Source organism: Heliangelus exortis, chromosome 27 (genome assembly GCF_036169615.1).
Source record: "Heliangelus exortis chromosome 27, bHelExo1.hap1, whole genome shotgun sequence".
Classification (NCBI taxonomy): domain Eukaryota; kingdom Metazoa; phylum Chordata; class Aves; order Apodiformes; family Trochilidae; genus Heliangelus; species Heliangelus exortis.
Genome location: NC_092448.1, coordinates 3,934,676 through 3,953,957, shown reverse-complemented (window position 1 = coordinate 3,953,957; position 19,282 = coordinate 3,934,676). Strand labels below are relative to the sequence as shown.

Genomic DNA, 19,282 nt, shown 5'->3' with positions numbered 1-19,282 from the left:
TACAACCCACCCCCCCCCCAAAAAAAAAAAAAACAAACAAATCTCCCCAAAAAAGCACCCAACCCCCCCCCCAAAAAAAAACCAAACAAATCTCCCCAAAAAAAGCACCCAAACCCCCCCCCAAAAAAAAAAACCAAACAAATCTCCCCAAAAAAGCACCCAACCCCCCCCAAAAAAAAAAAACCCAAAAAAAAAAACCAACCCGGAAAACCCCACACACTTTAAAAAAAACAGGTCCCCCCCCAAAAAAGCTACAAAAAAAACACCGCAAAAAAAACCCCACACTCCAGAACCCCCCCCCAAAAAAAAAAAACAAACCGAAATCCCCCCAAAAAAAGCACACAAAAAAACCCAAAAAACCCCAAAAAAAACCACCCCAAAAAAACCCCCCACACTTAAAAAAAAACAATCCCCCCCAAAAAAAAAAAAACCGACAAAAATCGCCCCAAAAAAAACACCCCAAAAAAAACCCCACACTCAAAAAAAAAAACCCAAAAAAAAACCAAAAAAAAACCCAAAACCCCCCACCCTGAGCTGCGTGTCCGGGGGGGGGGGGGGGGGCAGACGGTCCTAGAGGCCCCCCCCGGCCCATGGGGTGCAGCAGAGCCCCCCAAAGCCCCCAGACCCCCCTATCCAAGGGGTGCAGAGGGTCCCAGAGCCCCCAACCCCCCCTCCCCATCCATGGGGTTCGCCCCCCCCCCCCCATTGTCAGAGCCGCGGCCACGGGGCGAGTCCTTTATTTCCCGAGGGAAAGGTCCCCCCCCCCCCCATCTCAGAGCAGGGACCCCCCCCACAAGGGGGTTGGGGGGACCCCCCCACAGGGGGTTGGGGGGGACCCCCCCCACAGGGGGTTGGGGGGACCCCCCCTGCGTTAAGGCCACTGGAAAGCTTGGGGGTGGTCCCTGTGGGGATGCAGGGCACCCCCCGGTGCTGTGTGTGCCCCCCCCAAATGTCCCTGGGGGGTCTCCCCAGACATGTGGGTGCCCCCCCCCCCCCCCGGGGGGCTTTAGGGGGGTGGGTGTCCCCCCCCCCCCCCGGGGGGGCTACAGGAGGGTGCAGTCCAACTCCGGCTTCTGACGTGGCCGCCGCTCCCCGGCTGCCCCGACCCCCCTGTGGGAAAGAGGGAGAGGGGTGGGGACCCCCCCCAGGGATCCCCCAAATGTCCCCAGGGGCACCCATCCCCTGTGGGAAAGAGGGGAGAGGGGTGGGGACCCCCCCCAGGGACCCCCCAGATGGCCCCAGGGGCAATGACACCCATTGTAGGGCAGAAAGAGGGGGGTGGGGACCCCCAGGGACCCCCCAAATGTCCCCATGGGGCACCCATTCCCTATGGGGCAGAGGGAGAGAGGTAGGGACCCCCCCCCCAAAATGTCCCCAGGGGGAACCAACCCCCTGTAGGGCGGAGAGAGAGGGGTGGGGACCCCCCCAGGGACCCCCCAAATATCCCCAGGGACACTGACACCCATTGTGGGGCAGAGGGAGAGGGGTGGGGACCCCCCCAAAATGTCCCCAGGGGGAACCAACCCCGTGTGGGGCAGAGAGAGAGGGGTGGGGACCCCCCCAGGGATCCCCCCAAATGTCCCCAGTGGGCACCCATCCCCTATGGGGCAGAGGGAGAGGGGTGGGGACCCCCCACTGACCCCCCAGATGTCCCCAGGGGCAATGATACCCATTGTGGGGCAGAAAGAGGGGGGGTGGGGACCCCCAGGGACCCCCCAAATGTCTCAAGGGCAATGATACCCATTGTGGGGCAGAAAGAGGGGGGTGGGGACCCCATGGGGACCCCCCCAAATGTCTCCATGGGGCACCCATTCCCTATGGGGCAGAGCGGAGAGGGGTAGGGACCCCCCCCAAAATGTCCCCAGGGGGAACCAACCCTGTGTGGGGCAGAAAGAGGGGGGTGGGGACCCCCTGGGGACCCCCCAAATGTCCCCAGGGACACTGACACCCATTGTGGGGCAGAGGGAGAGGGGTGGGGACCCCCCAGGGACCCCCCCAAATGTTCCCAGGGGGGCACCCATTCCCTATGGGGCAGAGGGAGAGAGGTAGGGACCCCCCCCCCCCAAAATGTCCCCAGGGGGAACCAACCCCCTGTAGGGCGGAGAGAGAGGGGGTGGGGACCCCCCAGGGACCCCCCAAATATCCCCAGGGACACTGACACCCATTGTGGGGCAGAGGGAGAGGGGTGGGGACCCCCCCAGGGATCTCCCAAATGTCCCCAGTGGGCACCCATCCCCTATGGGGCAGAGGGAGAGAAGTGGGGACCCCCCAGAATGTCCCCAGGGGGAACCAACCCCGTGTGGGGCAGAAAGAATGGGGTGGGGACCCTCCAGGGACCCCCCAGATGTCCCCAGGGGGCACCCATTCCCTATGGGGCAGAGCGAGAGGGGTAGGGACGCCCCGGGGACCCCCCCCCCCTCAGTGACCCCAAGGGGCTCCGCCACCCCCTGTGTGTCAGAGCTGGGGGTCAGGGGGTGAGGACCCCCCCCGTCCCTGGGGGACCCCATTACCTGTGGGGGGGGCAGGTGCTGGTACTCCTCCTGCTGCAGCTGCTGGGCCAGCTCCAGGTCACTCAGCACCGGGGGGGGGGTCCTGGGGGTCCTGGGCCTCTTGTAGGGAGAGGGCGAGCAGGAAATCCTAGAGAGGATGGGGAGGGGGTCAGCATCACCCCCCTGGTGTGTGTGTCCCCCCCACCCTCTTTTCTTCTCCCCTACCTGGTCCACTTGTCTCTGGTGGGGGGTGGGGGTCCGGGGGGGCTGCTGTGGCCCCCCCCTCCTTGCCCGTGGGGTGTCTGGGGTGGAAGTGGGTGTCACAGAACCAGCTGTCCCCATCCACCCCCTGCAGGCTCTCCCAGACCACCCCCTCCTCCTGCAGGAAGCCCTGGTCTGTCACCAGCAGGTAGAGGTGGCCCTGGGGACAGGGGACACGGGGGGTGAGGGAGGGGATGGGGAAAGGGGATGGGGGGAGAGGGGATGGGGGTCTGAGGGAGGGGATGGGGAGTCTGAGGGCTCCAGGAACAGGGGGAGAGGGGATGGGGGGTCTGAGAGAGGGGATGGGGGAGAAGGGGATGGGGGGGAAGGGGATGGGGGGAAGGGGATGGGGGTCTGAGGGCTCCAGGAATAGGGGGAGAGGGGATGGGGGTCTGAGGGATGGGGATGGAGGTTCTGAGGGAGGGGATGGGGGTCTGAGGGCTCCAGGAATAGGGGGGGGAGGGGATGGGGGTCTGAGAGGAAGGGATGGGGGAAGGGGATGGGGGGTCTGAGGGGAGGGGATGGGGGTCTGAGGGCTCCAGGAATAGGGGGGAGAGGGGATGGGGGGTCTGAGGGAGGGGATGGAGGTCTGAGGGAGGGGATGGGGGTCTGAGGGCTCCAGGAATAGGGGGGGAGGGGGATGGGGGTCTGAGAGAAGGGATGGGGGGGAAGGGGATGGGGGTCTGAGGGAGGGGATGGGGGTCTGAGGGCTCCAGGAATAGGGGGAGAGGGGATGGGGGTCTGAGGAGGGGATGGGGGGGAGAGGATGGGGTCTGAGGGGCTCCAGGGAATAGGGGGGGGACGGGATGGGGGTCTGAGGGAGGGGATGGGGGTCTGAGGGCTCCAGGAATAGGGGGAGAGGGGATGGGGGGTCTGAGGGAGGGGATGGGGGGGAGAGGATGGGGGTCTGAGGGCTCCAGGGATGGTGGGGAAGGGATGGGGGTCTGAGGGAGGGGATGGGGGTCTGAGGGACTCCAGGGATAGGGGGGGAGGGGGATGGGGGGTCTGAGGGAGGGGATGGGGGTCTGAAGTCTCCAGGAATAGGGGGGAGAGGGATGGGGGTCTGAGGGCTCCAGGAATAGGGGGGGACGGGATGGGGGTCTGAGGGGAGGGGATGGGGGGGAAGGGGATGGGGGTCTGAGGGAGGGGATGGGGGTCTGAGGGCTCCAGGAATAGGGGGAGAGGGGATGGGGGTCTGAGGGAGGGGATGGGGGGAAGGGGATGGGGGTCTGAGGGCTCCAGGAATAGGGGGGGACGGGATGGGGGTCTGAGGGAGGAGATGGGGGTCTGAGGGCTCCAGGGATAAGGGTGGTGGAAAGGGATTTGATGGCTCCAGGGATGATGATGGAAATGGAAAGGGGTTTGATGGCTCCAGGGATAGGGGTGATGGAAGTGGAAGAGGGATCTGATGGCTCAGGGATGGGAGAAGAAGGGGAAGAGGGTTTGATGATTCCAAAGATGGTGATGGTGGAAGGGGAAGAGGATTTGATGGCTCCAAGAATGGGGATGAAGGGGGAGAAGGATTTGATGGCTCCAGGGATGGTGGGGAGGGGGAGGAAGGGGGTCTGATGGTTCCAGGGATGGGGGTGGTGGAAGGGGAAGGGGGTCTGATGGCTCCAGGGATGGTGGGGAGGGGGAGGAAGGGGGTCTGATGGCTCCAGGGATGGGGGGTGGTGGAAGGGGAAGGGGGGTCTGATGGCTCCAGGGCCGGTGGGGAGGGGGCTGGAGCTGCACCTTGTGCTTGACCATGGTGCTGAAGTGGTTGTTGCGGAAGAAGACGCTGAGCTCCTCCTCCTTGGCAGCCGCCCCGCAGCTGCTGGAGCCCGTGCTGGGTCAACTGGGAGCTGTGGCCTCCAGGAACTGCTCGGCCACCATTCCTGGGGTGGGGGGGACACGGCGGGGTGGGGAGAGGGGGCTGGAGCACCCCGAGCAGCACCCCCGAGACCCCAAGGTGGGGTGGGGGGGGTGGACGGGATCCTCACCTTCGCTGACCAGGCTGGGAGTCGGGTGCCTGTTTGCAGGTGATGATTTTCTCCACCAGTTGGTTGTAGCTGAGTTTGCCCACAGCTTGGACCTCCTGGGGGTTCTGTGAGGAGGGGGGGGGGGGGGGGGGCAGGGGGTGAGAACCAACTCTGCAGGGACCCAGCAGAGCCCAGGGCAGAGAAGGGGTCACTTGGGACTGTGTCCAACCAACTGGACCAGTCATGGAGACGCCCAAGAAGCTTCTCAGAAGGGTTTCTTCCACCAGGGAAGGGGTCGGGTTGGGTTGGGTTGGGTTGGAAGGGACCTTCCCAGATGATCCAGTCCAACCCCACAGCCAGGACCACCTCCCCCTAGCCCAGGTTTGCCCCATCTGAGATGTCCTTGAGCACATCCAATGAGGGAGCATCCACAGCTTCTCTGGACAGCCCATCCCAGTTGCCTCCCCGACCTTTGGGCCGTTCCTTCGTCTCCCTGGACCAACACAAGCCACGGGGCCAGCTCACCTGGGGGTCCACCAGCCAGCCATGGTAGAGGGGGGATGTTGAGGAGGTCAAAGACGATGCACTCAGGGGGTGTACTCGAAGTCGGAGACCCCTGTGAACCGCACGTTGACGTCCAGCCCCGTCGCCAGCTTGGGGAGAACCATCATGGAATCGTTGATGTTCTGGAGAAGGTAAGGAATTGCTCAGGAGAAGGTAAGGAGTTCCTCAGGAGGGAGGTAGGAAGTTCCTCCTTGCAGCCCAAGGCCACAGTTTGCTCCCTGAGATCCCAGAATCATCGTGGTTGGAATGGTTGGAATGGTTGGGACGGTTGGGACGGTTGGGATGGACCTTCAAGACCATGAGCCCTACAACCACCTCAACCACTCAACCATCTCTTGAACATCCCAGCTGGGGATGGCAACTCCACCACCTCCCTGGGCAACCTGTTCCAAAGCTTCCCTAAAAAATGTGGGGAAGGGGGGGGGGGGGACACAGCAGTTTGGATTTTTTGGGGTTTTTTTTGGAATACGTGGGCGACGTTCCTCACCTGCTGGAAGTTGAGCTCCAGCCCCTCCGAGGGCTCCCGGGGTTGGGCAGCCAAGATGCAGTCACCTGGAAAAGAAGCACCCTCAGCCCCTGCACCACGGCACAACCCTGGGGTGGGGGGGGTTGTTGTTGGGGGGATCCCTGGGGAGGAGTTTGGGGGGGGGGGGGCTCACCCAAATGTGCCATCAACTCCTCGGCCGTGGTCACCTCCTTCTGCGGGGACAGCTTCACCTGGGAGCAGCCAGAGGTTGGGGACAGCCCCCCTCCCCGCATCACCCTGGGGGGAGCCGAGCCTGACACCCCCTCCCCAACCCTTCACCAAACCCCCCCCGAGCCCCCCCCCCCCCCCCCAGGGCCCCCCACTTGCCTTCCACTGCAGGCAGAGGACGTTGATGATGGCCAAAAGCGGGCAGGGACCGTTCTGGCTCTGGGTGACGATGGGGGTCTGCTCCCCCTTCCACCTGATCCACTTCACGGAATAAAATCCCCCCCGGGCTTCTTCCCTGGGGGGGCTGCGGGCTGGGGGAGGGGGCTCCATCCCTGTCCCCCCCACCCCAGCACTGGGGTTGGGAAGGGGGACACCGGCCAAGGATCCCCCAGCCTTGGCAAGAGGCTCCTCGGGAGCACATTTGGCTCAGGCTGGGGGGCTGAGGGGGTCCTGTCCCCAGGGATAATTCCCCCTGGGAGGGGGGGGGACCCTTCCCCACTGGGGGGGGTTGGGGTTGTCCCCCCCTCCTTAGGGGGCTGCTCCATGGGTGTCCTGGTTCCGGAGGGTGTCGGGATCAGAGCCCTGGGAACGCTCCGGGGTCCCTCCAGGAACAGCCACATCCCCAGTTTTCTCCCTCAGAAAGGTCCAACTTGGGTATTTGGAGAAAAAAATAAAATGAAATGAAATGAAATTAATAAAAATAAAATAAAATGAAATGGGAAATGAAAATGAAATGAAAAATGAAATGAAATGGAAAATGAAAAATGAAATGAAATGAAATAAACCAAAATAAAATAAAATAAAATAAAATAAAATAAAATAAAATAAACCAAAATAAAATAAAATAAAATAAAATAAACCAAAATAAAATAAAATAAAATAAAATAAAATAAACCAAAATAAAATAAAATAAAATAAAATAAACCAAAATAAAATAAAATAAAATAAAATAAACCAAAATAAAATAAAATAAAATAAAATAAACCAAAATAAAATAAAATAAAATAAAATAAAATAAAATAAAATAAAATAAAATAAAATAAAACAAAAATAAAACAAAATAAACCAAAATAAACCAAAATAAACCAAAATAAACCAAAATAAACCAAAATAAACCAAAATAAAATAAACCAAAATAAAATAAACCAAAATAAAATAAAATAAAATAAAATAAAATAAAATAAAATAAAATAAAATAAAATAAAATAAAATAAAATAAAATAAAATAGATATTAGTCCAATTCCTCTGCCAGGTGCAGTCAGGGAGCTCGGATTTTTTGTCCTTCCCCCCCCCCCCCCTCCATCCCTTTAATTGAAACAGTGAAAAATAAAAAGGTGAGGCTGCTCCCACCTCTGAATGGGTGTTAAAAAATTCAATCAAAATAAATTAAATAAATGTAGTGAATATTTTTTTTTTTTTTAATGTGGATTTTATCCCTTTGGCAAAACCAACCTGGGAGGAACTGAGGGGTTGGAAGGAGCTGGAGCAGTGCTGCTTCCCAGGGGCTTTTCCTTAGAAATTGGGGGTGGTGAGGATGGTCCTGGGGAGAGAGGAGGAAAATTCAGGTTTTGTTGGAAAATTGGCTGTGGAAGAGTCAAGAAATTTGGCAAAAAATTGTTCCGTGGGGGAAGAGAGAGGAGGGGAAAGAGAGGAGGGGAAAGGAGAGGGAGGGGATGGTGGTAAACTGGGGGCAACTTGTAATTATCAATAATAAATGAACTTAAAAGTTGGTTTCCTTAAATAGGTACATAAATATTAGTATTAAATACGTAAATCAAGAAAGAAATATTCCTGAGAGGGGGGGTGAATATGGATGCATCGATATCCTCAATGAATAAACCCATAAATAAATGAAGAAATTATCTGTACAAATGGATAGTGTGGAAATAAATGCAGAAAGGTAAGGCAGGAGATAACGAGGTCACTCATTAAATAAGGAGCATTAAGAAGTAAACTAAAATAGTAAGTGCTCTGCATGGGTAAGCAGGGGGATAAATAGGCTTTAAAAAAATAAAAAAAAATTTAAAAAAATAGAAATATTCCTTCTAAAGAGAAAATAAACCAAAATAAAGTAGAAGAAGAGTGGTTTAAAACCAAGTGACAGAGGGATCCGGCCGAACCTGCTGCCCAACCCTGGCTGCGGGGCGGGACGGGGCCGCCGCCTGCCTCAGTTTCCCCAGCCCAGCCCCCCTCCTCCAAAACACCCCAGAACACCCCAAAAAACCCTCTCCCCACCCCCCCCCCTCCTCCCGCATCCCCCGGGGTGGGGGGCACCCACCCGACCCCCCCCTCCGTTCTCCCTTTGGGTGCTTTGGTTCCCACTCGCCCTTTTCCCACCTTTTTCTTTCTTCTTTCCGTCTTTTCCTTTCTTTTTTTCCTTTTTTCCTTCTTTTTGTCTTTTTTCCCGTGTTTTCTTCCTTTTACTTTTCCGTTTACCTTTTTTTTTTCCTTCTTCTTTCCTTCTTTTTTGCCTTTTTCCTCTCCTTTTCCTTTTCCTTCCTTCTTTCTCCTTCTTTTTCCTCCTATTCCCTTTCCCCCTCTTTTTTTCCTCTTTCTCCTTCTTTCACCCCTCTTTTTTTCTTCTTTCTCCCTCTTTTTTCTTCTTTCTCCCTCCTTTTCCCTACTTTTCACCTCTTACCCACTTCTCTCCTTTTTTTTTTTTTTCCCCCCCTCCTTTCTCCTTTTTTTCTTTTTTTTCCCCCCCTCTTTCCCCCTTTATTTTCCTCCTTTTTCCACCCTTTTTCCTGCTTTTTTTTTTTTCCTTTTTCCTCCTTTTCCCGTCTCCTCTCTCCGGGGCTGCTCCGGGTTCCCCCCGGGCAGGAGGCGGGCGGGGGGGCGGGGAGGGGGCGGGCAGGGGGGGTTCCGCTCCCTCCCCCGCCGCCATCTCAGCGACCGAGGCGTGGCCACCCCCAGCGCTCAAAATCACCGATTTCCCCTTTTCTTCCTCATTTTAAAGCCCCCCCCCCCTCCCCTTTACCGGTTCCCTGCTTACTGGTTACCACTAAAGAGTCGCAGCTGGAATAAAGGGGGGTGGGGGGGGGATTGAGGGTCTGGGGGGGGTCCAGCCCGGTTGGGGGGGGGGGCTTTGCGGTGCCTGGAGGGGGGGTTTGGGATTGGGGGGGGGGTCACCCCCCTGCCACCCCCCTTCCCGGTCCCCCCGCCCCCTTCCCGCCAGCCCGCGCGGGCGGCCCCGCCCCGAGGTTTGAGGTTGGGGGGGGGTTGGGGGGGGTCGGTACCGGGTTGTACTGGGGTATACTGGGCCATACTGGGCCGTGCCGGGCGGGTGGCGGCGGGGATCGCTGCCGTGATGGAGCGGTTCGTGGCGGGGAACCGAGCGGCTCTGCAGGTAGCGGGGAGAGGGGGGGTTTGGGGTGCGGGGGGGGGCTGGGTGCCCAGGGGATTGGGGTGCAAGGGGGGGTCTGGGTGCCAAAGGGATTGGGGTGCGGGGGGGGGTCTGAGTGCCAAAGGGATTGGGGTGCGGGAGGGGGTCTGGGTGCCAAAGGGATTGGGGTGCGGGGGGGGGGTCTGAGTGCCAAAGGGATTGGGGTGCAAGGGGGGGTCTGGGTGCCAAAGGGATTGGGGTGCAAGGGGGGGTCTGGGTGCCAAAGGGATTGGGGTGCGGGGGGGGTCTGGGTGCCCAGGGGATTGGGGTGCGGGGGGGGGTCTGAGTGCCAAAGGGATTGGGGTGCAAGGGGGGGTCTGAGTGCCCAGGGGATTGGGGTGCATGGGGGGAGGTGTCACAGGCTTAAGCCCCCCCCCCCAGCCACCCCAGGGACCCCCTCCAAACCCCTCGTTTGCTGCCCCCCCCCCCCCTTTTACTGCCCGGGTTTCTATGGAATAAAGAAACGAATCTGGGTTATGGCACGGAATAATTGTCACCCAAAAAAAGGACCTGGAGACAGCGTGACAGGGCAGGCGCCCGACGCTGGGGGAGGGGGAGTGGGGGGGGGGGTGTGACACGGGTGACACCCACGTGCCCCAAAAACGTGAGGTTTTCCTGCCAGGAATGGCTCCCGGCCAGGTCTCCTCCCGAGGACACTTGGGGAAGTCTGGTGGCAGCTGGGAGATGGGTGGCACCTGCAGGTGACATCAACGTCCCCTTGAGGGTGGCAAAAAGGGGTGGGCTTGGGGTTGGGGGGTGGGTTTGGAGTTTGGGGACGTGTCCCTGATGTCCCCTGTCCCGGCAGGACCATATCCAGCGTCACCAGGAGGTCCACGTGGTGATGGGCAACGAAGCCTGCGACCTGGACTCCACCGTCTCAGCCCTGGCCCTGGCTTATTTCTTAGCCAAGGTGAGGCCAGGCCACCAGTTTGGGGACAGAAGGGTGGCTTGGGGGTCACCTCACCTTCTCCCCCCCGTGGCCGCAGACCTCCTCGGCTCCCGCCACCACCTTCGTCCCGGTGCTGAACATCCCCCGGGCTGAGCTGCCCCTGCGGACCGAGACCGTGTTCCTGCTGGGGGAGCAGGGGATCCCCCCCACCTCCCTCATCTGCCGGGATGAGATCGACCTGGGGGGGCTGCACGGTGCTGGGCTGCTCTCCCTCACCCTGGTGGATCACCACGTCCTGACTGGGTGAGCCTGGGGACAACCTCGTGTCCCTGTGTGTCCCCCCCCCCACCCTGAAGTTTTGGGGTATTTTTATTTTTTTTTTGCCTTGCAGGGTGGGTAAAAAACTTTTCCCTTTCCGGGGTGTTTTTAGGGTAGGAGAGGAACCAAGGGGGTTTCCAGGCTGGGATGAGGGTGACACCTCCTGGGGGCTCGTGCCGGGGGTCTCACCCTCCCCGTCTCACCCTCCAGCACCGACGCAGCCCTGGAAGAGGCGGTGGTGGAGGTTCTGGATCATCGCCCGCTGGACCGGGACCGAGCTCCCCGCTGCCCGATGACGGTGGCACCCGTGGGCTCCTGTGCCACCTTGGTGACCGAGCGCATCGCCCAGGGCCCCCCGGGGGTGCTGGACAGGGTGACGGCCGCCCTGCTGCACGGTGAGGTCCTCCTGGAGCCCCGACCCAAGGGGATGGCGACCGCCGGCGGTCCCAACTCTCCGTCTTCCCGCCCCAGGCACCATCCTCCTGGACTGCATCAACCTCAGCCCGGCCGCCGGGAAGGCGACGCCCCGGGACGTGGCGTGTGTCTCGCTGCTGGAGGAGAGGTTCCCGGACCTGCCAGCCCGGGACAAGGTCTTTGAAGCCCTCCAAGCAGCCAAGTTTGATGTCTCAGGTCCGGTGGTGTCACCTGGGGTCTGGCTGGGCAGCAGGTCCTGGGACAGAGCCCCTCTTCTTGAGGACAAGGACACGACGCCAGGGTCACACTTGGTTCCTGGTGTCTCCCAGGGCTGACGACGGAGCAGATGCTGCGGAAAGACCTCAAAGTCCTCCCTGGTGAGGATCTGCTCCTCGCCATCAGCGGCATCTACGTGGACCTGGAGGTGAGGCTCACCACGGGGGGAGGGAAACTGAGGCAAGGGGTGACGCAACGGGGACAGCGAGGTGACGGCAGCCCCGTGTCCCCTCTCCAGACCTTCCTACACCGTCCGGGCTTCCTGCAGGACCTGGAAGCTTTCTGCCAAGCTCAGGGATACGCCGGGCTGGTGGCCATGACCATCTCCTTCAACCAGCAGCTGGAGCCCTCCCGCCAGCTCGCCGTCTACAGCCCCCGCCAGCCCCTGCGCAGCGCCGTCAGTCGGGGACCGGGCACCCCCAAGGTGGTTCCCCTTTCCCGTTTTGGGGGTGCCAGCTGACATTACCCCTTCCCCCCCACCCTTCCAGGTGTGCCGGGCGCTGGAGGAGGCGTCGGAACCGGCCCTGAACCTCCGTCCCCTGCCCAGCCCCTGGTCCTGCCTGGCCGCCTACACCCAGGGCAACTCTTGGGCGTCGCGGAAGAAGGTGCTGCCCATCCTGCGGGCGGCCCTAGGGGGGGGGTCGGGGGGTGCCGGGGGGGTCCCGGAGGAGGAGGTGGTCCCCCCACCCACCCCCATGAACAGCTTGGTGGAGGAATGCCCGCTGGCACAGCCCGTGCCCCCCCTCTGCCCCCAGGACGTCCTGGAGCGGGTCAGCCGCATCGCTGCCGGGCAGCCCCCTGGCTCCCCCAAATGAGAGGAGGGGGCTGAAGGTAGGGGGGGGGGGGGTCCCAGGCAGGTCCCTGCGGGGTGTCTGGGCACAGGGGGGGCCGCTGCCACCTCTGTTAGTGCTCGGCTCCTGCTGGGAATGGGTCCTCATTCCCATTTGCCCCCCAGTCCCGATGGGGTTGGGTCCCCCCGGGTGGGTTTTTGGGGACCCCATGGGCAGGGGGGCGTGGGCAGCGCTTGCACCCACGTAATGGAGGCACTGAGGGGGGGGATTAATGAGTTCTTGCTGTCCTTCCTCCCTTGGGGGGGCCAAGGGGGGCTTGGGGTGGTGGGTCAGGACGTGTGGCTGGCCAGGGACTGCCCTAAAGGATTAAATTTCTCTTTTCTCCCACTTTTAGCTCTTGGCTTTTCTTCTGTGACTGCTCCTCCCTCCCTGGGGGCACCCCCTTTTTCCCTGGGGCACAACGTCCCTGGGCAGCTCAAGGGGACAGCACAAGGGTTTTATTTCCAAGGAGGGGTGGGGGAGTGGGATGTTTTTTCCCCCAAACGAGGGGAAAAAACCCAACTCGGGCATCAGTAACCAACACCCAGGGTCTGGAGCATCCCGGCGCAGAGCACGGCGAAGGGGGAAAAGCTTCTTCCACCTGGCCCTGATGCCTGGCACCTCCTTTTTTAATATTTAATCTTGCTGCTATTTAAAAAACTATATACACCCGAAATTCAGGGGCTCCTTGGGTTGGGCCCCGTCCTGCCTCGTCCGGTGCCGGTGAGAACCCCACCCGAGTGGTGATGCCAGCAGAGGGTGACACCCCCCCCCACCCCAAGGTGGGGAAGGTTGCCTGGAGTTGGCTTTAGGACAAACAAACAAACAAAAAAAAACCCTAAAAAAAAAGAAGGCAGGTGGTGGGTTTGCCAGCAGGAGGTTTGGCACTGCCACTGGTGAGAGGCTGGAGGGGCGGGGGTCGAATCCCCGTTTTTGCACCAAAGCGTGGGGGTTTAATCCCAGTTTTGCTCATTTTTCACCCTTTTCCGGGAAGGCACCAAATCCACCTCTGCCCCGGGACCCCCCCCTCCCCCCCCTTCACCAACCTCCCCTCCCTGCCGGGGAAAAACCAAGGCACACGGCGAGGGACCCCCAGGAGCTGCTGGCGTGGAGAAAAAAAGGGAAAACCAGGAGGATTTGGCACATCCAGGTGGAGCCCGGCAGCTCCTGGAGCGTCCCTTGGGATGGGATCCCGGGGGGGGCCGCCAGCTCCGTGCCCCCCACCCAGGGAAGGGGGGGGGTCTCTGGGGGCACGGAGGGCCCGGAGGCAGCGAGGGTCGAATCACCGCGGGGTTCAAGCACTCGGCTGCTCCTCCGGCTCGGGGGGGTTCGAGGCAGTTCGAGTTTTGGGCCGAAAAAGCCAGGAATCCGCAAAGTCCGAGAGGCCGCGTGAGGGAACCGTCCCAGTGCTGGTTGGGTGGGGGTGGTGGTGGTGCCACGGGTGGTGGTGGTGCCACGGGTGGTGGTGGTGCCACGGGTGCTGCTCCCAGGGGTACTCACAGGCTACAAGACCCGGGAGTTGCTCCACTGTCGCTCCCGTCCACCTTTGGACCTCATCTCCTGGACAGCACCCGTCTGGGGGGAGGGGGCAGAGACCCCTGTGAGACCCAGCACCCAACCATGGGGCCCAGCACCAACCATGGGACCCATCAGCACCCACCCAAGAGACCCATCACCCACCCATGGGGCCCAACACCCAACTATGGGACCCAACACCCACCCATGGGGCCCAACAGCCAACTATGGGATCCATCACCCAACCATGGGGCCCAACACCCAACCATGAGACCCATCACCCAACCATGGGGCCCATCACCCACCCATGGGACCCATCAGCACCCAACCATGGGATCCACCACCCAACCATGAAACCCATCACCCAACCATGAGACCCATCACCCAACCATGAGACCCACGACCCAACCATGGGATCCATCACCCAACCATGGGACCCATCACCCAACCATGGGACCCATCACCCAAGCATGAGATCCATCACCCAACCATGACACCCACCACCCAACCATGGGGTCCATCACCCAACAATGAGACCCATCACCCAACCATGGGACCCATCAGCACCCAACCACGGGATCCACCACCCAACCATGGGGCCCATCACCCAACCATGAGACCCATCACCCAACCATGAGACCCACCAACCCAAGTGACACCAAACCACCCAACTCTGACACTTGCGACCCACCCATGGGACCCATCAGCACCCAACCACGAGACCCACCACCCCAACGGTGACACCCAACCCCCTCGTGCCCCCCATACCATGGGCAGCCCTTCCCCCGCGGCCATGTCTCCGGAGCCGATGTGCGTCAGGTGGACGAAGTTCATGGGCTCCCCGATCATGGAGCGGTCGATCCGTCTCCTCCTCTTCTTCTGCAAGTGGATGAAGGCCATCAGCCCCCTCCTCACCTCGCCATGGGACCCCCAGGCCCTCCTGGACCTTCCCAGGCAGGAGCTACTCACAGGTTGTGGTTTCTCCACGACACAGCAGCCCAGTTTGTGCCAGAAGTCGCTCATCCTGGCGGGTCCCGGCCGGGCCGGCTGCCGGGGGGGCCGCGCCGCTGCAGAGACCCCCGGGTGGGCTCACTCCATGGGGACGGGTTGGGGGACCTCCTGAGTTGGGGGGAGGCAGAGCCAGGGAAGGGTTTGTCCCCTGCTGGATGGAGGTCGGGAGGGGACGTTGGGTCATGGTAGGGAAACTGAGGCACGGCGCGGCTCTGGAGGGGGGGGGGTGGGCTTTGTGCCTGCAGTTCCCGGCCCCTTAAAACAACCCCGAAATCCAGCAACCAAACTAAGATGGAGAGACCCCCCCGAGAAACCCCACTATGCCACAAAGACCCCCGAGGGACTCCTGGTCTTGCACTGAGACCCCCAAGGGATCTCAGTATCACCCAGAGGCCGCTGGGGAGCCCTGGGCATTGCTGAGACCCCCAAAGTGACCCCCAGAATTACACGGAGACCCCCAAGGGACCCCTGGTATGGCACAGAGACCCCTAAAGTACCCTGGGCATTGCTGAGACCCCCGAGGGGACCCCCAGAATTACATGGAGACCCCCAAGGGACCCCTGGTATGGCACAGAGACCCTGAAAGTACCCTGGGCATTGCTGAGACCCCCAAGGTGACCCCCAAAATTACATAGAGACCCCCAGTATGGCACAGAGACCCCTGAAGAACCCTGGGCATTGCTGAGACCCCCGAGGTGACCCCCAGAATTACACAGAGACCCCCAGGGACCCCAGCACTGCACAGAGAGCTCCAGGGCACCCCTTGGCTCCACACAGAGACCCCCAGGGACCCCCCCAGGGCAGGATCCACCCCCGTGTCCCACACCCTGGTGCAGGCCATGTTTGGGGGGTGCTGTGGCAGGATGGGGGGGACAGGGGTGGCCCCAGTGGCTATAAATAGCCCACCCTTTCCAAAAAGGAGCCGGAGACCGAGCTCTTCTGCTCCGGAGAAAAATGGGGAGGGGGGGGTGGGGGGGAAATCAACAGGGGTGGGGGGAGTGCAGAGGGGGTGTGGAAATAGAAGAGGGGGGGGGGGTTCACCCCCCAAAAAATGGGTGGGAAAAGAGGCAAAACTCCCACACCCCCTGAGGCCTCCGCACAAGACACCTGAGAGTCCCCACGCCGGGGGGATGGGGGGGATTTTACCGGGGGGGGATTTTACCGGGGGGGGGGGCGGTGTTTAGAGGGTCCCGGGACCCCGCTAAACAGAACCAGCACCCTCCTCTCCCCCCACTGCTGGGATGGGTCCAGAGTCCGGTTCGGTGGGAGAGGAGGTGGCTGAGAACGGGGAGGTTGTGACACATCCGGGGGGTGGGGGGCCCGAAACTGGGGGGTCGGCACCCCCCGGGGGGAAGAGGGGAGGGGGTTGTCTGTGCGGGGGGAGGGGGCCGAAGGGGTTGTTGGTTTTTTTTTTTAACTTTCGAGCTCCATTTCCTTCGGAAACGCGGCTGCCGGCCCCGCCATAACGCCCCAGCGCTGCCGGATCCGGCGGAAAGGCCTTGGGGGGGGGGGGTGGGTGGGAAGGTGGTGGGGAATCAGTTGGGGGGGGGAGAAACTCCCCCTTCCCCTCCCCCAAAAAAATAAATCAAGCACCGCAACCCCTCCCCAGTCCCCGCAATGAGCCCCAGGAAGACCTGGGGCTCGTACGAGCCCGCAGTGAATCCCCGCACCACCCCTTTATCCCACCCCCCCCCCAAAAAAAAAAAGGGGTTCAAAACGCCGCGACCCTCCCTCCCCTCCATTCGGACCCTTCCTTCTTCCCCAAGCCCACCCCCCAACACCCAAAAAGGGGGGGGGGAAGGGGGGTTATCGGTCGCTCAGGCCGCGGTAGCCCCCCCCGCTCCCTCCCCGCACCACGGGGGTCTCATCCCCCCCCCCCCCCGCCCCTCACCTCTTGCCCACCCGTGCACTGAGTTGCGTCCGGTCTCAGCCCCCCCGCTTCCCCCCACCGTGGCCCCGGGGAAGGCGGCTCCGGGCCCGGCACACACAAAATGACTTCCCGGTTGGGAAACCACCGCTCTGCGTCACCACCGGCACCGGCAGAACCTCCGGGGGGGTCCACTCCACAGACACCCCCACCTCACATCCCCATCGCCTCCCCTTCCCCCCCCCGGGATGCCGTGGGAAGACCCCCGTGGAGTGGGACGGTCACAGCTCCACCCCGGGTGCCCGCAATGAGGGGGGGGGGGTTCCAGGGGTCTTTGGTAGGGTTGAGGGGGGGGTCCTAGTGGGGTTGGGGGGGTCTTGGGGGGGTTAAGGGGGTCCCAGAAGGCCTGGGGACCCCCAGGGTCCTGGGTGGGCTGAGTCGCCCGAAGGGTTGAGGGTCCCGGGGGGGGTGGTAGGGCCGGGGGGTCCCGGCAGGGCTGAGAGGGTCCCGGTGGGGCTGGGGGCTCCCGATAAGGTTCGGGGGGTCCGGGTAGGACTCCCCGACCCCCCAGGGCTCTGCAAGGGGGAGTCCACCCCCCCTCCCCAGCCCCCCACTCCCGCTGCCCTCCCCGCCTTCCCACGGGGGTCTTTCCGTGGGGCCGCAGCCCCCCCAAGGGTTGGGGGTTGGGGAGGGGGGATTGGGGGCGGCGATCCGGTTCCCCGTGGCGGTTCCATTACCTGCCCCCGGTGCCGGTGCGGGTCCCGGTGCCGGTGCCGGTTCCCAGCTCGCACGGGCAGGCGTGGCCCGGCGGGTTCGGGACGCGGCGCTCCCCCGGTCCGGCCCGGCCCCAGCACAGCTCCCACCCTGGACGGCGCCGGCATTGCAGGGGCCGCGGCCCGGAGGGGGGGTCCGGGGGGAACCGAGGGGGGCGACAGTCCATGGGGGTCCCTGCAGGGTTGGGGGGGGGGATCCAGAGCCCTGTAAAGCTGGGGGGGTCCCGGTAGGGCTGGGGGTCCCGGTCCCCTGTAGAGCTGGGGGGTCGAGGTAAGGATGGGGGTCCCGGTGTAGGAATGGGGGTCCCGGACCCCGTAGATCTGGGGGGGTCCCGGTAGGGAGAGGTCTTAGAAGGGCTGGGGGGTCCCTGAGGGTTGGGGGTCTCAGGGGGGATCCTAATAGGGGTGGGGGTGCCAGGGGTGGGGGTGCAGGGACTCAGCCATGCGTGGGTTTTGGGGGTGGTCCCCGTCGGGGGTTCTGGGGGTGTCACCCCCCACCCCCCCCCCTATTTCTAGCTCCGGGGCTGCTTCTGACGGGTTCGTGGGGACCCTCGGAGCCTCAGCAACGCCGCAAAAAAAAAAAATTCAATAAAACCACCTCAAAATCCAGCATCCCCTTCTCTGGATTTCTCTTTTTCCCAACCAAACCTCCCCTGCGTTCGACCCCCCCGACAGCTGAGGGGGGGGGGGGGGGGGGGGCACCGCCGCCTCCCGATTTTCTTCCCAAGCCAGGTAAAAAAATCAAATCAACCTTGGCCTGAAAACGCTCCGTTATCCCCCAAACCCGGCCCCTTATCCCCTCCTCACCCGGGGGGGGGCAGCGCGCAGGATCCCCCCTCCCACTCCCACGCCCCCCCCCCCCAGGGTGGGTGGGAGCCGCTGACTCATCCTCCCCCCCCCAAACCCCCCCGGGCAGGGGGTTCGGAGCGCGGAGCGAGGGGCTGCATTGCGGAGCCGGCAGCGCCTGCAGAGCACAGCGACAGCGCCACAGCCACCGCTGCTCAGGACAAAGACCCCGGCCCACCCCTCACCCACCCCCCACCTGTCCCTCTCCGCAGGTAAGAGCGTGTTTGGGGTCTTTTTATTTTTTTTTTTGGGGGGGGGGAGGGAGGGTTTGTGTGGAAGGGGGGCGTTGGCACCTCAGGATTTTATTATTTTATTTTAATTTAATTTTTGAATTTTATTTTATTTATTTTCATAGAATAGAATAGGCTGGGTTGGAAGGGACCTCAGAGATCATCGAGTCCAACCCTTAAAACCCTTTTGTTTTATTTTGTTTTATTTTATTTTATTTTATTTTATTTTATTTTATTTTATTTTATTTTATTTTGTTTTATTTTATTTTATTTTATTTTGTTTTGTTTTGTTTTATTTTATTTATTTTATTTTATTTTATTTTATTTTGTTTTATTTTCTTTTATTTCTTTTATTTATTTTATTTATTTTATTTTATTTTATTTATTTTATTTTATTTATCTTATTTTATTTTATTTATTTTATTTTATTTTATTTATTTTATTTTATTTATTTTATTTTATTTTATTTTATTTTATTTTATTTTATTTTATTTTGGTTTATTTCATTTCATTTCATTTTTCATTTTCCATTTCATTTCATTTTTCATTTCATTTTTCATTTTCCATTTCATTTTATTTTATTTTTATTAATTTCATTATATTCCACCCCATTCCATCCCATTCTTTCCCATTCTATCCCATTCCATCCCATTCCATCCCATTCCATCCCTTTTTTTTTTTTTTGGGAGGGGGGAGTGGGCACCACCCCTCAGGCTGCAGCTGGGTGCCTTGTCCCCCACATCACTGCAGGAGAATCCCCCCCCCGGATATTTGGATTTTTTTATTTCTTGTGTCTTAAACTCCCTTCCCCACGACCCCCCCGACCCCCCCCCTTCTTTAAGCTCTAAAATCCATTGTCCACAGCAGCCACCTCCCTTAAAATAATTCCCTGCTGCTGTGTGGAGATATCCCTAGGGATGGATCCCTAAGGATGGATCCCTAAGGATGGATCCCTAAGGAT

General features: G+C 60.1%; 3 protein-coding genes across 6 annotated transcripts; 1 reads left to right on the top strand and 2 right to left on the bottom strand.

Annotated features, from left to right (window-relative positions):
- Positions 1 to 2,446: 2,446 nt before the first annotated feature.
- Positions 2,447 to 8,606, bottom strand: MINDY1 (MINDY lysine 48 deubiquitinase 1). The gene is given in 13 exon segments (XM_071726860.1): positions 2,447 to 2,637; positions 2,715 to 2,910; positions 4,485 to 4,627; positions 4,733 to 4,745; positions 4,747 to 4,836; positions 5,237 to 5,269; positions 5,271 to 5,303; positions 5,305 to 5,397; positions 5,763 to 5,827; positions 5,935 to 5,992; positions 6,129 to 6,618; positions 7,423 to 7,510; positions 8,308 to 8,606. Coding segments are annotated over 11 exon segments (960 nt in total). The 5' UTR covers positions 6,300 to 6,618; positions 7,423 to 7,510; positions 8,308 to 8,606; the 3' UTR covers positions 2,447 to 2,572.
- Positions 8,607 to 9,143: 537 nt separating this feature from the next.
- On the top strand, positions 9,144 to 12,427 carry PRUNE1 (prune exopolyphosphatase 1). 4 transcript variants are annotated; one of them, XM_071726857.1, is made up of 9 exons: positions 9,164 to 9,316; positions 9,975 to 10,053; positions 10,158 to 10,262; positions 10,339 to 10,544; positions 10,770 to 10,954; positions 11,031 to 11,189; positions 11,303 to 11,397; positions 11,488 to 11,646; positions 11,738 to 12,427. In XM_071726857.1, the coding sequence occupies exons 3-9, from the start codon at positions 10,194 to 10,196 to the stop codon at positions 12,062 to 12,064; spliced, it is 1,200 nt and encodes a 399-aa protein (XP_071582958.1). In that variant the 5' UTR covers positions 9,164 to 9,316; positions 9,975 to 10,053; positions 10,158 to 10,193; the 3' UTR covers positions 12,065 to 12,427. The 4 variants fall into 4 exon arrangements, with proteins under 4 accessions (XP_071582959.1, XP_071582957.1, XP_071582958.1 ...); XM_071726856.1 differs by lacking the exon at positions 9,975 to 10,053 and having other exon boundaries at positions 9,158 to 9,316; XM_071726858.1 differs by lacking the exons at positions 9,975 to 10,053; positions 11,488 to 11,646 and having other exon boundaries at positions 9,144 to 9,316.
- A 90-nt stretch (positions 12,428 to 12,517) lies between these two features.
- CDC42SE1 (CDC42 small effector 1) lies at positions 12,518 to 17,324 on the bottom strand. The gene is made up of 5 exons (XM_071726861.1): positions 17,210 to 17,324; positions 14,564 to 14,756; positions 14,363 to 14,473; positions 13,551 to 13,654; positions 12,518 to 13,511 (listed from the first exon to the last, which is right to left on the bottom strand). Exons 2-4 carry the CDS (start codon positions 14,615 to 14,617, stop codon positions 13,583 to 13,585), a joined length of 237 nt encoding a protein of 78 aa, XP_071582962.1. The 5' UTR covers positions 14,618 to 14,756; positions 17,210 to 17,324; the 3' UTR covers positions 12,518 to 13,511; positions 13,551 to 13,582.
- Positions 17,325 to 19,282: the final 1,958 nt, after the last annotated feature.